At 44.2% G+C, this 15,811-nt stretch overlaps 1 protein-coding gene and 1 long non-coding RNA gene across 2 annotated transcripts; one reads left to right on the forward strand and one right to left on the reverse strand.

Annotated features, from left to right (window-relative positions):
* Window positions 1–774: 774 nt before the first annotated feature.
* On the reverse strand, window positions 775–1,472 carry LOC112241906. The gene is made up of 2 exons (XR_006080053.1): window positions 1,312–1,472; window positions 775–1,000 (listed from the first exon to the last, which is right to left on the reverse strand). It is a non-coding gene; the product is annotated as an uncharacterized LOC112241906 (long non-coding RNA).
* Window positions 1,473–1,504: 32 nt separating this feature from the next.
* Window positions 1,505–15,583, forward strand: LOC121841013 (meckelin-like). Its single transcript, XM_042306815.1, is given in 29 exon segments — window positions 1,505–1,741; window positions 2,191–2,279; window positions 2,606–2,696; window positions 2,818–2,917; window positions 3,348–3,414; window positions 3,515–3,586; window positions 3,862–3,924; window positions 4,058–4,212; window positions 4,376–4,484; window positions 4,573–4,659; window positions 4,973–5,038; window positions 5,355–5,508; window positions 5,585–5,668; window positions 5,671–5,704; window positions 5,800–5,905; window positions 5,994–6,050; window positions 6,145–6,243; window positions 8,254–8,352; window positions 8,630–8,719; window positions 9,869–9,968; window positions 10,068–10,213; window positions 10,458–10,598; window positions 10,703–10,783; window positions 10,912–11,028; window positions 11,168–11,284; window positions 11,587–11,694; window positions 13,111–13,213; window positions 14,743–14,885; window positions 14,966–15,583. Coding segments are annotated over 29 exon segments (2,946 nt in total). The 5' UTR covers window positions 1,505–1,554; the 3' UTR covers window positions 15,047–15,583.
* The last annotated feature ends 228 nt before the right edge of the window (window positions 15,584–15,811 follow it).

Raw genomic sequence — 15,811 nt, forward strand, 5'->3', positions numbered from 1 at the left:
AAACTTTATAAGGCAGCCAGTGGCGAATTTGCCATTCTTGGTGTTCTCTGGCAAATGCCAAACGTCCTGCACGGCGTTGCACTGTAAGTACAACCCCCACCTGTGGACGTCACGCCCTCATACCACCCTCATGGAGTCTGTTTCTGACCGTTTGAGCAGACACATGCACATTTGTGGCCTGCTGGAGGTCATTTTGCAGGGCTCTGGCAGTGCTCCTCCTGCTCAAAGGTGGGGGTAGTGGTTCTGCCCCTGGGTTGTTGGCCTCCTCCACATCTCCTGATGTACTGGCCTGTCTCCTGGTAGCACCTCCATGCTCTGGACACTACGCTGACAGACACAGCAAACCTTCTTGCCACAGCTCACATTGATGTGCCATCCTGGATGAGCTGCACTACCTGAGCCACTTGTGTGGGTTGTAGACTCCGTGTCATGCTACCACTAGAGTGAAAGCACCGCCAGCATTCAAAAGTGACCAAAACATCAGCCAGGAAAGCATAGGAAATGAGAAGTGGTCTGTGGTCACCACCTGCAGAACCACTCCTTTATTGGGGGTGTCTTGCTAATTGTCTATCATTTCCACCTGTTGTCTATTCTATCAGTGTTGCTTCCTAAGTGGACAGTATGATTTCACAGAAGTGTGATTGACTTGGGAGTTACATTGTGCTGTTTAAGTGTTCCCTTCTTTTTTTGAGCAGTGTATATACACCACCTTCTGGGATGTGTAAGTTGGTAAAGAATCTGTTTGAATGTTAAATGACGAGACAGAGGCATTGATGCGAGTAACCAGTCTTGTTCAGTACATGACAACACATCCGGGTCTCAAGCACACCGGTAAAACACAAGAGTTGCAGTAATTAACATTTACCAACAGATGGCATCACTGTGCCATCTTACACCCATAACAGAATCTTCGTATGTCTTCAGCCCCGGCCTCAATATTCAGACCCTGCAACCGAAGTACATGGTCATATTTAACTCCTTTTATCTGGCAAACAGAGGTCTGGAAACGGATACAAAAAAGGGTCTTTAACATGAAGCAGATACATTAAGAACAGCAACAAAAGGATAAACATTTAAATGGGCACATTTTTTACTTATATTAAGAACATCCAAATTCCAGATTTTCCACAGAGAAATTAAACACGTTAAGTAACCCACAACACAACTGATGAACGCTGGCACGCGGTACATTATTATGATGAACACCTGGTTGGCTAGCTAGTTAGACCGGAGGCACCGTGGCTGTGAAATGAGACATTTAAGAATATTTGAGTTAAAAAGCTAAACAGCTCAACTCCTCAAATTACTTACCAGGTGAAAACCATAACAACCCCTGGCTCCTCTGTATTTTAACATTTTATATCGTAATTTTGTGTGATGCTGATAGGTCGAAATTTTGTCTCTTTAAGAGCCCGACCACATTAACTGTGCACGAGTTGCCACATGTGCGCATTTTATGGGGAAGTAGGGAGGCGCGAGAAAAGTGGCGCGAGCACACGCCCCAAAAGACAGAAGGGGTTGTGGGTAAAATAACAGGAAGTCAGTTTCTCTACCATGGCAACGGGGATGCTACTTGTGTGCGGATTGGCACTATTTCTAACAATAAAATCAAACCTACTTCACTCCCAGCAGTTTACGATTTCGTTTCAGCGTCCTTCAGACTGCAGCGTGGAACAGTTCTACGACATCTCCAGTCAGTCCTGTGTGAAATGCGGACCGAACCAGAGTACGAGTGCAACTGGTGCGTTATCAATGGTGTTGTTGGTTGTACTGTGACTAACGGGCTACCTAATTAGCAGTACGCTAATCCACTCCAGTCTGGGTTTGTTGTAGAGTCAATCGCTTTGCTTAAAACGTTACGTGTAAGAATAGAACAGGCTCAACCTTCTTTGCTAAATAGTACTTAACTACAGCAGTAGCGAATCATAAGGGAGGAATGTGTATTGCAGTAAACCACCTGGTTAGCTAGCTGGTTAGAATTGGATGATAATGCAGCTAATATAGTGTAAACTGGCCTGCTAGTTGCATTGTCCTATATGTAGACTATGTTAGCTGGTTCATCAGTCAATAAGATTGCTGCAGGTATTGTTTGCTGAGAGAAATGGCACTGATGGTTTACAACGTAACCTACAGCTGTGTCCACTGTTATAATCTCTTGTGTTAACCAATTACCCTCTCCTCCTTCATCAGGTCTGTCTTGTGAATGTGTGACTGGGTTCAGAGTTCTCGCCACCAACGGAGCTTCCATCACCTGTCAGCAGTGTCCACTAGAAAAACCGGTATATTCTTATTCTGTACTACTAGACAGTACATCACACCATATAATACAGTGCTATTTCAATTTACTTATCATTCACCGACCAGTTTAAAGGTCTCAGTCAATACAGATTGTCCTGGGAAGTGTGCTGAACAAAGGGGGTTGGTGGCACCGTAGTTGGGGAGGACAGCTCATGGTAATGGCTGGAGAGGAATAAGGGGAATGGTATCAAACACATGGTTACATCATTGCTACATTCCAGCCATTATTATGAGCTGTTCTCCCCTCAGCAGCCCCCACTGGTGCTGGTGCTGGTGCTGCATGTGTTGTTCTGCCTGTCTCCTGTAGGCAGTAACAGAGGATGGCTATGGGTGTATCCTCTGTCCGGGCAGTCTGACTGAGCAGGGAACCTGTCAGTGCCCGTCTGGGAGTATACTGGGTGAGTAAAACTGGGAGTATACTGGGTGAGACAGCAGCTGGAGGAGCCACGTCTACAGGGGATGTGATGGTGTTTATGGTGCGCCGCTGTGTGATGCTAATGTTGTATTGTTGTACTATAGTGGAGCGGGATGTCCAGGGGAACCCTCTGGAAGAGGCCAGGTGTGAGGTGTGTAACGGAGCTGAACCTGCCCTCTCAGCCCCTAACAGCTACGGAGACAGGTACCAGACACAGCCAAGTCTTCCTGCAGAACAACTGATATTTCTGCTCTAAACTCCCAGATGGCATGACTTGTTAAGATTCTGCTGATTGAACTGTTTACTGTCTGTCTCTGTCTGTCTGTCTGACTGTCTCTGTCTGTCTGTCTGTCTGACTGTCTCTGGCTATCTCTGTCTGACTGTCTCTGTCTGTCTCTGCTCTAAACTCTCAGATGGCATGACTTGTTAAGATTCTGCTGATTGAACTGTTTACTGTCTGTCTCTGTCTGACTGTCTCTGTCTGTCTGTCTGTCTGTCTGTCTGTCTGTCTGTCTGTCTGTCTGTCTGTCTGTCTGTCTGTCTGTCTGTCTGTCTGTCTGTCTGTCTGTCTGTCTGTCTGTCTGTCTGACTGCTCTCTTGTCTCTGTCTGACTCTGCTCTCTTGTCTCTGTCAGGTGTCAGAGATGCCAGGCTTCCCTCATCAACACCTCTCAGTCCTGTGTGTGTGGTTCCAACATCCTGGTGAGCCCACCCTCTATAATACACGTGTGTGTCATGTATGGGTTTAAAATGAAATACAAGTCTAGAGCATCCGTGAATCATATGTCGTGTTTCTGTACAGGCTGGAGGTATGTGTTTCCCTCCCAACAACCTCCCTACAGCTGTGAACCCTAATGTCAACTATGCTGAGCTGGTAAGGCAACACAACAGGGCCCAGTTTTTCAAATGTTATCTATCTGGATGTTGTCTATCGAATAAGATTAAATGCATAGAAATAGAACGAATAATTTACTTGAATGGTGTATTCCGTTGTATTCATTCTATTTCTCTGTTTTATTCCTATCCGATAGGCAAAATCCAGGTAGATACTGTAATTTTTGAAAAACTGGGCCCAGAGCATCAGTGAGCCTGCTGTAGTTATGTGACTGTGGAGTTATAGTAACACTGTTTGGTATGTTCCCCCTGTAGTCCCTTCCTGTGCAATCAGCATGGTTCTCCACAAACCTCTACTCTTCAGCAGCTGCCTGCTTGGTAAAATATACAGCCTCTCAAATACCTGTTCACCTTTCTGTCCCTGGACGGTCTATGTGCACTTGTCCGTGTGTGTGGCGTGTCCTGCAGGTGTTCTCTGACCTGATCGTGTTGGTATGTGTGCATTGTACAGGTGTATACTAACCTGACAGCATGCCAGGCATTGGGGAACATGTGTGTGATGAACATGCACTCCTTCAGCAGTGTGGCCAACGATGCCTGTGGTCTCTACAACACCATCTTCAGAGCTACCGCAGCCCTGGGATCTACACAGGACATATCCTACTGGTAACCTCTAACCCTTTTCCTGACCCCTAACCTATAACCCCTAAAACATCTTCTGAAGATCTACTCTTGCTCTGGAGTTTCTAACCACTGTTTTCAACCAATGATGTAAAATCTGGAGTAGATCAGTCAATGGAACTGTCCATTCCTGCCCCTGTGACTTTAGGAGAGCCAATCTCCCATGGCTTTACTACGGGGACCAGCCGGGTCTGGCCAACCGCGTGCTGCAGACAGAGCCACTTCCCACTGGATTCAGCTTCAAGGGACGCAACAGGGTCCGTAACACACACATTGACCCAACACTATTACCATATCACCTATGATGATCACTCCGATTCTACATGCGTTGTCTCTCTTTCTCAGAATACAGACATCAACCTAGTGGCTGCTGTCTACAACGCCAGAGGAGACTTCCTCCAATGGGAGAAAGTGGGAGGAAACAACCTGCAGGTAAAACAGGAAGTTCATCTTGAGCCTGACTAGTGTAGGCTAGTCTTGCATTGCCACACTTTGCAGTCTCATAATGACTCCCATTCATATTGACCTTCAAGCTGAGCTGTCTACTGTAGTAATATTTGTAACAACCTGAGGTTGGGAGCAGAGCCCTTAGTGACACACAAGTCTAGCCTAAAGGTGTTCTTCTTTCCATCACACTGCTGGTTCCAGTGTTGAGACGCCAGTGTTTCATGATACAGCTCAGTCATAGATCAGTCGTTATCATTATTAGTTTTGACTTGAGGAAAGTGACTGTCTCCTCTCCCAGCTCTGTCCAGACACCGCCAGGAGACAGGAGGCAGCTTACACCTTTGGCACGGCCTACCAGGAGACTGTGAGTTTCTACCTCTATCCAGTGCTTGACTTGAACTGAAATGGGTTCCGGTAATCATGTTGGATGCCACTACTGTTTATACAGTATTTAGGTGCAGAAGCTCCACAATACTTTTGAGATAATATTCTATAAGAGGAACAGGAGCTCGAGCAGTAGAACATTTGAGGTGCCGGGACTCAGATCCGGTGAACTCCTGCCCAAGTCAAGCCCTGTCTCTGTCTCGTCAACATGTGCTGTGGTGTTTTCTCATGGTTACAGTTGTTTTGCGTTCTCACTTAGCGCCAATTCTATTACGTATGTGTCTGTGTGTGTGTAGTGTGTTCTCTCCGTAGCAGACCTGTTGCGTGTTTATGCTGAGCCTTTATTCTACGATGTGTTTGTGGATCTGAGCCGAGGAGAGGACAGGAGACTGCTCCCCCTTCCCACACGCAACCTCAACCAAGAATACAACAGGAAGTTCATCAACCAAGGTGAATGTGGGAGGGGGTACATTTGTTTTAAATCCTTTCTCCCTCAACAAGTATCTTGAATAACTGGTGTGTGTAGGTAACTTGAACGACTGGTACCTATCGAGACGTGTGTTACTGGTGGACACTCTGAGTGGGAGAGAGAAGAGCCTCGGCTCTCTGCCAAAGTCATACGCATCGCAAGCAGCATCAGGATTGGGTGAGTTGCACACACAAACACACATCCATGTAGGACTACACGCATTCATCAATGTCAGCAGGGTGTGAAAACATGTGTGTGTATTTATGACATAGGTTTCAGCTGGTGCCAGGGACTCAGAAGGGACAGGTGTTCCCTCCTCTCCTCTCTGTGACCTACTCAGACGTCCTCATCACTGCCCCAAACACACAGACTGTCTCTGTGGGTAACACATCACACACACACACACACCTTCTCACAGCACACACACACACATCCCTGATCCCACTGTAACTTCTGTGTGTTCTAGGTGTTGTTTGCTGTGGACTATGAGATGGACCAGACTGAGGCTCACATGAAGACTGATGTGAGTAACCAGGGGGCAGAGAACGAGAAGGGTAATGCTGTTGCGATTGCATGTATAGTGAAGACCATAATGATTAGTGTGTGTGTGTGTGTAGATCGCCCTAGGTGTGTTGGGTGGCGTTTCTGTTCTGTATTCCTTGGTGAAGACAGCCAGCTGGAAGAGGAGGATTGGCTCTCCTCTCATTGACATGGAGGTACCTGACCTTTAACCTGTAACCCCGACTTCTAACCAAATCAAATTTATTTATATAGCCCTTCGTACATCAGCTGATATCTCAAAGTGCTGTACAGAAATCCATCCTAAAACCCCAAACAGCAAGCAATGCAGGTGTAGAAGCATGGTGGCTAGGAAAAACTCCCTAGAAAGGCCAAAACCTAGGAAGAAACCTAGAGAGGAACCAGGCTATGAGGAGTGGCCAGTCATCTTCTGGCTGTGCCGGGTGGAGATTATAACAGAACATGGCCAAGATGTTCAAATGTTCATAAATGACCAGCATGGTCAAATAACGACAGTAGTTGTCGAGGGTGCAGCAAGTCAGCACCTCAGGAGTAAATGTCAGTTGGCTTTTCATAGCCGATCATTAAGAGTATCTCTAATGCTCCTGCTGTCTCTAGAGAGTTGAAAACAGCAGGTCTGGGACAGGTAGCATGTCCGGTGAACAGGTCAGGGTTCCATAGCCACAGGCAGAAGAGTTGATACTGGAGCAACAGCACGGCCAGGTGGACTGGGGACAGCAAGGAGTCATCAAGCCAGGTAGTCCTGAGGCATGGTCCTAGGGCTCAGGTCCCCCGAGAGAGAAAGAAAGAGAGAATTAGAGAGAGCATACTTAAATTCACACAGGACACTGTATAAGACAGGAGAAGTACTCCAGATATAACAAACTGACCCTAGCCCCCCGACACATAAACTACTGCAGCATAAATACTGGAGGCTGAGACAGGAGGGATCAGGAGACACTGTGGCCCCATCTGATGATACCCCCGGACAGGGCCAAACAGGAAGGATATAACCCCACCCAATTTGCCAAAGCACACCCCCCACCACTAGAGGATATCTTCAACCACCAACTTACCATCCTGAGACAAGCCCGATTATAGCCCACACAGATCTCCGCCACAGCACAACCCAAGGGGGGCGCCAACCCAGACAGGAAGATCACGTCAGTGACTCAACCTCAGCCTCTGTAAAAGGGTTAGAGGCAGAGAATCCCAGTGGAGAGAGGGGAACCGGCCAGGCAGAGACAGCAAGGGCGGTTCGTTGCTCCAGAGCCTTTCCGTTCACCTTCACACTCCTGGGCCAGACTACACTCAATCATATGACCCACTGAAGAGATGAGTCTTCAGTAAAGACTTAAAAGTTGAGACCGAGTCTGCGTCTCTCACATGGGTAGGCAGACCATTCCATAAAAATGGAGCTCTATAGGAGAAAGCCCTGCCTCCAGCTGTTTGCTTAGAAATTCTAGGGACAATTAGGAGGCCTGCGTCTTGTGACCGTAGCGTACGTGTAGGTATGTATGGCAGGACCAAATCAGAGAGATAGGTAGGAGCAAGCCCATGTAATGCTTTGTAGGTTAGCAGTAAAACCTTGAAATCAGCCCTTGCCTTAACAGGAAGCCAGTGTAGGGAGGCTAGCACTGGAGTAATATGATCAAATTATTTGGTTCTAGTCAGGATTCTAGCAGCCGTATTTAGCACTAACTGAAGTTTATTTAGTGCTTTATCCGGGTAGCCGGAAAGTAGAGCATTGCAGTAGTCTAACCTAGAAGTAACAAAAGCATGAATTAATTTTTCTGCATCATTTTTGGACAGAAAGTTTCTGATTTTTGCAATGTTACGTAGATGGAAAAAAGCTGTCCTTGAAACAGTCTTGATAGGTTCGTCAAAAGAGAGATCAGGGTCCAGAGTAACGCAGAGGTCCTTCACAGTTTTATTTGAGACGACTGTACAACCATTAAGATTAATTGTCAGATTCAACAGAAGATCTCTTTGTTTCTTGGGACCTAGAACAAGCATCTCTGTTTTGTCCGAGTTTAAAAGTAGAAAGTAACCATTAACTTTAAACACCCAAATGCATTTATTTAAATGTAGAATTCGATTGCATGTTTGTCATATATTTTCCCTGACCCCTCTCTCTCTCTCTCTCTCTCTCTCTGTGCCTCTCCTTCTCTATTTTTCTCTCTCACCCCTCTTTTTCTTGCTCTCAGACCGTTTTGAAGTTCCTGTTGTTTTACGCTGGTGATCTGGCTAACGTCTTCTTCTTCATCACCGTGGGAACAGGCCTGTACTGGCTCATCTTCTATAAGGTAGACAGAGACCCCCGCAGACAGACACACACCACACACACACACTAACAGACCTTTCCCTCTCTTGTACACCTTTACCTCTGACCTGTCTCTGGTCTTTACTCCTGTTTATACGGATTCTGATTTTATTCAAGGTTTTTCTCTTCTTTCTTCTCCTGGGCTGCACACTCAGACAGTGGAGGCAAGTCTTTCTCTTCTCCTCCCCTCCTCTTTTCCTCTCCCCCTCCTACACAAGAACATTAAAAACATTTGTGTGTGTGTGTGTGTGTGTGTCTAGGCCCAGCATTTTGTCTCAGTGCTGCTACCGTTACCAGGTCTGCAGGAGGAAAGGTTTGTGGCGTATGTGGGCTGTGCCTTTGCTCTCAAGGTGAGACCATCCCACCCTGTTGACAGCTTGTGTTATGTGTATGCTTCTATTTGTCTAAAATTGTGATATTCAACGTCGGGGGAGCGACCCCTAGTGTGGGCGCGGGGGAATTGCAGTGGGGTCACCACGTTTTTAAAAAGTAAATGTGATTTAGTAAATTATTTATATTGGTTCTCCTAATTTTGTAAGAGATAAAAATGAATTGAATGTTATTTGTTGATGTAAAATGTCAATTTACAGATTTTTAAGGTTGTGTAAGTATATAAATTGGTTCAAACCACCTAAAACCAACTAAGGCATAGATGATGGTAATAAGAGCTACAGCAGGTTCTCACCACTGGTGGGATAACATGCTGTAACGTCCTCAAACGTGCAGAAACATCTAGTTCCAAAATTCTAATACTTTTTTGTTTTGTGTGCCAACGCTAAGGATAACGCCTTGTGGCACACCTATAGGAAAACTGTCAGGAAAATAGGGCTGGTGTTAATATAGGTGAATCTGTTGAAACTTGCACTCCAACTCCTATGTCTATCAGTGTTAGGATGCCAAGGATCTTAATGATCTATTATTTCATGAAACAAATCATCTATTTTTCTGACAGTTTTTCCCAAGGCGGCGGCATAGGTGCCAATGGCATAATAGAAGATATGAAGGCCTCGTCAATCCACACCTAGGAAGAACACATGACTTAACCCACATGCACACACCCAAACCCACACACAGATTCTGACCCAACTTTCGGAAAAACAACATGCACAGTCAAAGAATAACCCTTGGGTTTTATGGGGAAAACACTTCAGCTGAGCAGTCACTTGTTCATGGATCTGTGCTACTTCACAACTCTGTTCTCTTCCCTGAAGCACATGCAGATTTGGATAGTGAGAGGTTTTGCTGAGGAAGTGATTTCCCACTTTCCTGTGGTAACCTTGTGTTGGAGCCTCCTAATCCTAATAATACATTTGGGGGGGAAAAGGAACATATTTGCCTTTTTCATCCTATTTATTGAATAGCGGTGGAATTATTGGCCGATATCGATATATCGGTCATTAGATTTGGGGTGGGGTCACGAGAAATTCTGCCCATAGAAATGGGATCCCTGCTGAAAAAGTTTGAATACCACTGGTCTAAATTGTCTTCCTGTCCTCCAGACTGTGCAGTTTCTCCATAAGCTGATCCAGCAGTTGTCAGTGGATATCTTCTTCATAGACTGGGAGAGACCGCGCGGCAAAGCCAACAAGACCATCCAGGGTACGTAGTCAAAAAACGCCTTTTCCCCTTTTCTCTGAAAGTTGTTTTACCCCTCTGTCTCTCTGAATTAGACGTGACCATGATTTGGGTTGTTGTCAGGCAATGGCAACGGTGAGGCGAAGCACAGCCCTTCTCCTGTCAGCATCTGGAGGACCTACTTTGTGGCCAACGAGTGGAATGAGATTCAAACCATACGCAAGATCAGCCCCACCTTCCAGATCATGGCTGTGCTTTTCCTACTGGAGGTACACACACATCTTCCTTTCCTCTCTCTCTGTGTCTCTCTGTCTCTCTCTGTCCCTCTGTGTCTCTCTCTGTGACTCTCTCTTTCCCATCAGAGAAATGGCAGCATTCTCCCCTGATACATTTCAAATCACTTTCTTAACGCTCTCTCTGTGACTCTGTTGCTCTCTCTTTCTCTGTGACTCTGTTGCTCTCTCTTTCTCTGTGACTCTGTTGCTCTCTCTTTCTCTCTCCCTCTGTTTCTAGGTGGTTGGCTTCTCTAGTTTGGCCCTTAGGGACCCCTGGTCAGATCTCCAGCGCCCCCCTCAGTCCTACGCCCCTCCCTACAGCCTGACACTGCGCTATGGCCTGGCCGCCACACTCTGGCTCTGCATTGGACTGCTGCAGGTAGGTACACCCCTTTGAACTGCAGACGTTGGTCGGACCTGTTACCAGAGTGGGTCTCTGGACAGGCTTTCTCACTCTGTGTGTCTTTCACCTTCTCTCTGCAGATCATTTTTTCTTCTGCTTTCCATGAGCGTTTTGTGGAGGATAAGATCCGTCAGTTTGTGGACCTATGCTCTATCAGCAACGTGAGTATCACTCTCACCAGCATAGTGTCTCAGCTGCCGTGCACATTTTGTAAAAGTGAGATGGGCTGATGAACTGCTGCTGTTTTAATGCTATCAGTCATTTAAACAACTTTTTTCTTCTGTCTTAGATTTCGGTGCTGCTGCTGTCCCACAGGTGTTTTGGTTACTACATCCACGGGCGCTCCGTCCACGGCCACGCTGACACCAACATGGAGGAGATGAACATCAACCTCAAGAGAGAGGCCGTACGTACACAGACAGAGAGAGAGTGTGTGTGTGTGTGTGTGTGTGTGTGTGTGTGTGTGTGTGTGTGGAATTGGGATGTGTGTATTTCGTTCCGATATAAAAAGCTATTCAACCCTTTCTCTCTCTCTCTCTCTGTAGGAGTCTCTGTGTGGTCAGAGAGGTCTCCTTCCCAACACAGACACTCAGACCTTCCAGATCTCCATCACCAGCCGCCTACGCCTGCAGTACGACCGCATCCTGGAGCCCCTCAGCAGGGTGGGGCTGTGTGTGTCTGTGTGTTGTTTGAGATCATCATAATCAACAGGAAAGATATTCATGTCTGTTCTATGCCATGTGTTTCTATCAGAATATTCTGTTACGTTGTTCCACTTTTAACGTGCCTCTGTCTGAAGCTTTTAAAAATGTAGTTGTCACAGTTTTCATATTATTTCAGGTTACAACACATTTCATGATCTACAATTTCAGATTACTTCGTAGACTTCAATGGGTCAGGTACACTCAAGGGCATGGAAATATTTACCTTGTTCAAAGGTATATCTTGTGTTTGTCTCTAACAGAGAAATGGACCGTCGCGGTTGGTGGACGCAGCCTCGGGACACCCCTTTGACCAGAGCACCAAAGCCTACCACACAATGAACCGTTTCCTAGGATCTGTCATAGACCATGTAAGATATAAACATACCACACAATGAACCGTTTCCTAGGATCTGTCATAGACCATGTAAGATATAAACATACCACACACCATGAACCGTTTCCTAGGATCTGTCATAGACCATGTAAGATAAGATAAACATACCACACAATGAACCGTTTCCTAGGATCTGTCAAAGTCAATGTAAGATAAGATAAACATACCACACAATGAACCGTTTCCTAGGATCTGTCATAGACCATGTAAGATAAGATAAACATACCACACAATGAACCGTTTCCTAGGATCTGTCAAAGACCATGTAAGATATAAACATACCACACAATGAACCGTTTCCTAGGATCTGTCATAGACCATGTAAGATATAAACATACCACACACCATGAACCGTTTCCTAGGATCTGTCATAGACCATGTAAGATAAGATAAACATACCACACAATGAACCGTTTCCTAGGATCTGTCAAAGTCAATGTAAGATAAGATAAACATACCACACAATGAACCGTTTCCTAGGATCTGTCAAAGTCAATGTAAGATATAAACATACCACACAATGAACCGTTTCCTAGGATCTGTCAAAGACCATGTAAGATATAAACATACCACACAATGAACCGTTTCCTAGGATCTGTCATAGACCATGTAAGATATAAACATACCACACACCATGAACCGTTTCCTAGGATCTGTCATAGACCATGTAAGATATAAACATACCACACAATGAACCGTTTCCTAGGATCTGTCAAAGACCATGTAAGATATAAACATACCACACAATGAACCGTTTCCTAGGATCTGTCAAAGACCATGTAAGATATAAACATACCACACAATGAACCGTTTCCTAGGATCTGTCATAGACCATGTAAGATATAAACATACCACACACCATGAACCGTTTCCTAGGATCTGTCATAGACCATGTAAGATATAAACATACCACACACCATGAACCATTTCTTAGGATCTGTCATAGACCATGTAAGATATAAACATACCACACACCATGAACCGTTTCCTAGAATCTGTCAAAGACCATGTAAGATATAAACATACCACACCATGAACCGTTTCCTAGGATCTGTCATATACCATGTAAGATATAAACATACCACACCATGAACCGTTTCCTAGGATCTGTCATAGACCTTGTAAGATATCAACATACCACACACCATGAACCGTTTCCTAGAATCTGTCAAAGACCATGTAAGATATAAACATACCACACCATGAACCGTTTCCTAGGATCTGTCATAGACCATGTAAGATATAAACATACCACACCATGAACCGTTTCCTAGGATCTGTCATAGACCATGTAAGATAAACATACCACACACCATGAGTCACTTCCTGGGATCTGTTCTAAATATTTTCACACACACCCTTTCCTGATGTTATGTTGTATTCTCTGTAGGCCCATCGGGACATGGAATACGTTGTGAGAGACAAACTGTTTTTTGAGAGAGTCATAGGGATGGAGTTCTTGGAGCCTATGGACAAGAGCATCTTCTACAACGGTTATGCTGCAACCTTCCCTCCATCTTGTGCCAACATCACTTCTTTTTCAATCTTGGTTCCAATAGTTTATATGTATATACAGTACCAGTCAAAAGTTTGGACACACCTACTCATTCAAGGGTTTTTCTTTATTTTTACATTGTAGAATAATAGTGAAGACAAACTATGAAATAACACATTGAATCATGTACTAACCAAAAAAAATGTTAAATCAAAATATATCTGAGATTCTACAAAGTAGCCACTTTGACATTCTCTCAACCAGCTTCATGAGGTAGTCACCTGGAATGCATTTCAATTAACAAGTGTGCCTTGTTAATTTGTGGAATTTCTTTCCTTCTTAATGCGTTTGAGCAAGTCATTTTTGTTGTGACAAGGTATGGGTGGTATACAGAAGATAGCCCTATTTGGTAAAAGTCCATATTATGGCAAGAACAGCACAAATAAACAAAGAGAAATGACAGTCCATTATTATTTTTAAACATGAAAGTCAGTCAATCTGAAAATTGTTGCAAAAACCATTAAGCTCGATGATGAAACTGGCTCTCACGAGGACCACCTCAGGAAAGGAACCAGAGTTACCTCTGCTGCAGAGGATACGTTAATTAGAGTTACCAGCCTCTGAAATTGCAGCCCAAATAAATGCTTTAGAGTTTTAGTAACAGACACATCTCAACATCAACTGTTCAGAGGAGACTGCGTGAATCAGGTCTTCATGCTCATATTTCTGCAAAGAAACCACTACTAAAGGACACCAATAATAAGAAGAGACTTGCTTGGGCCAAGAAACACAAGACATGGACTTTAGACTGGTGGAAATCTTTCCTTTGGTCTGATGAGTCCAAATTTGAGATTTTTGGTTCCAGCCGCCGTGTCTTTGTGAGACAGAGTAGGTGAACAGATGATCTCCGCATGTGTGGTTCCTACTGTGAAGCACACCTGTCTTTTCTCTCTGCTTATATGAGCTGTTCTTGTCATAATATGGACTTGGTCTTTTACCAAATAAGGCTATCTTCTGTATACCACCCCTACTGATTGGCTCAAAGGCATTAAGGAGGAAATAAATTCCACAAATACATTTTTAACAAGGCACACCTGTTAATTTAAACACAATCTAGGTGACTACCTCATGAAGTTTGTTGAGAGAATGTCAAGAGTGTGCAAAGTTGTCATCAAGGCAAAGGGTGGCCACTTTGAAGAATCTCAAATATAAAATATATTTTGATTTGTTTAACACTTTTTTGGTTACTTCATGATTCCATATGTGTTATGTCATAGTTTTGATGTCTTCACTATTATTCTATAATGTAGAAAAATGTTTAAAAAATAAAGTAAAACCCTTGAATGAGTAGGTGTGTCAACTTTTGACTGGTACTGCATATATCTCAAAACATGGCAGATACAACAATAATATGCGGTCTATGTTACTACATTACACACACTGTGTGGGCTGCAGATAAATGGCAGTGTGGTCTGTGAACAAGCCTGGGCACCTGTATGACCTCTGAAATATGTCTTTATTCAACAGATGAGTCCCATTCGTTCAGTGACGTGCTGTTCTATGGGAACGAAGCCACTCTGTTGATCTTTGACACGCTCTTCTTCTGTGTGGTCGACCTGGGAGCACAGAGCTTCATACTGGCAGGCGTACTCACATACGTACAGCAAATGGTCAGTATTGTGAGTGTACTTGTCTTTGTTTGTGTTAGTTGTATAACAGCAAAAAAATAACATTTTATTTTCTATTCTAGATCTTTCGGTTAATCCGTAACGGTATTGGGCGGAGAAACTTGGCCAATAAAACATTGGTGGACCAGAGATTCCTGATCTAGTTTCTGCTGTCAGAATGGTGGAAGTATAGACCAGGCAATTCCAGTTCTCGGGGGCTGATTGGTGTCACAGTTTTGCCCCAGCTAACACACCTGACTCCAATAATCAACTAATCATGATCTTCAGTTTAGAATGCAATTTGAATAATCAGCTGTGTTTGCTAGAGATGGAGAAAAAGTGTAACAGAGGTATTCAACTCTTACCCTACGAGGTCTGGAGCCTGCTAGTTTTCTGTTCTACCTGATCATTAATTACACATACCTGGTGTCCCAGCTCTAAATCTGAAGAAAAGCCATGGAACTGGTCCAGAGTTGAGCTTGAGTGGTATAGACTATGCCATGCCTTGATAGCTGTGTGACTAGCGTGGTTTAATTGTTTTGTTTACAGCTTTGGCAGGCTCTTTTTTTTTTTGACAAATGCTTTTCTACTTGTTTACACAGTATTTTGTACATGTTCTTCACAGGGTCGATGATGTACATTTTGTAATTCAGTTTCTCTGTGATATGTTTTTACAAATTAAAACAATGGGTCTGATTTTATATTGTCTCTTCATTCGCTTCCTCTGTTATTGGTCCTGTAGATAGAGAGAAAAGATGGAGGGAGGTGAAGGTAGATGAGAGAAGGATTGTGGTACTTCAAACCATCCACACATTAGCTATTGGCTGCTGTAGTGGCATCATCATTTACTAACCTAACGTGCCAGGAAACATCTCTTCTGCTGAAGTGTGATGACCTTATTATGGTGCTATAAAACTAGATAACAGAGT

Source organism: Oncorhynchus tshawytscha, linkage group LG03 (assembly GCF_018296145.1).
Source record: "Oncorhynchus tshawytscha isolate Ot180627B linkage group LG03, Otsh_v2.0, whole genome shotgun sequence".
NCBI lineage: Eukaryota > Metazoa > Chordata > Actinopteri > Salmoniformes > Salmonidae > Oncorhynchus > Oncorhynchus tshawytscha.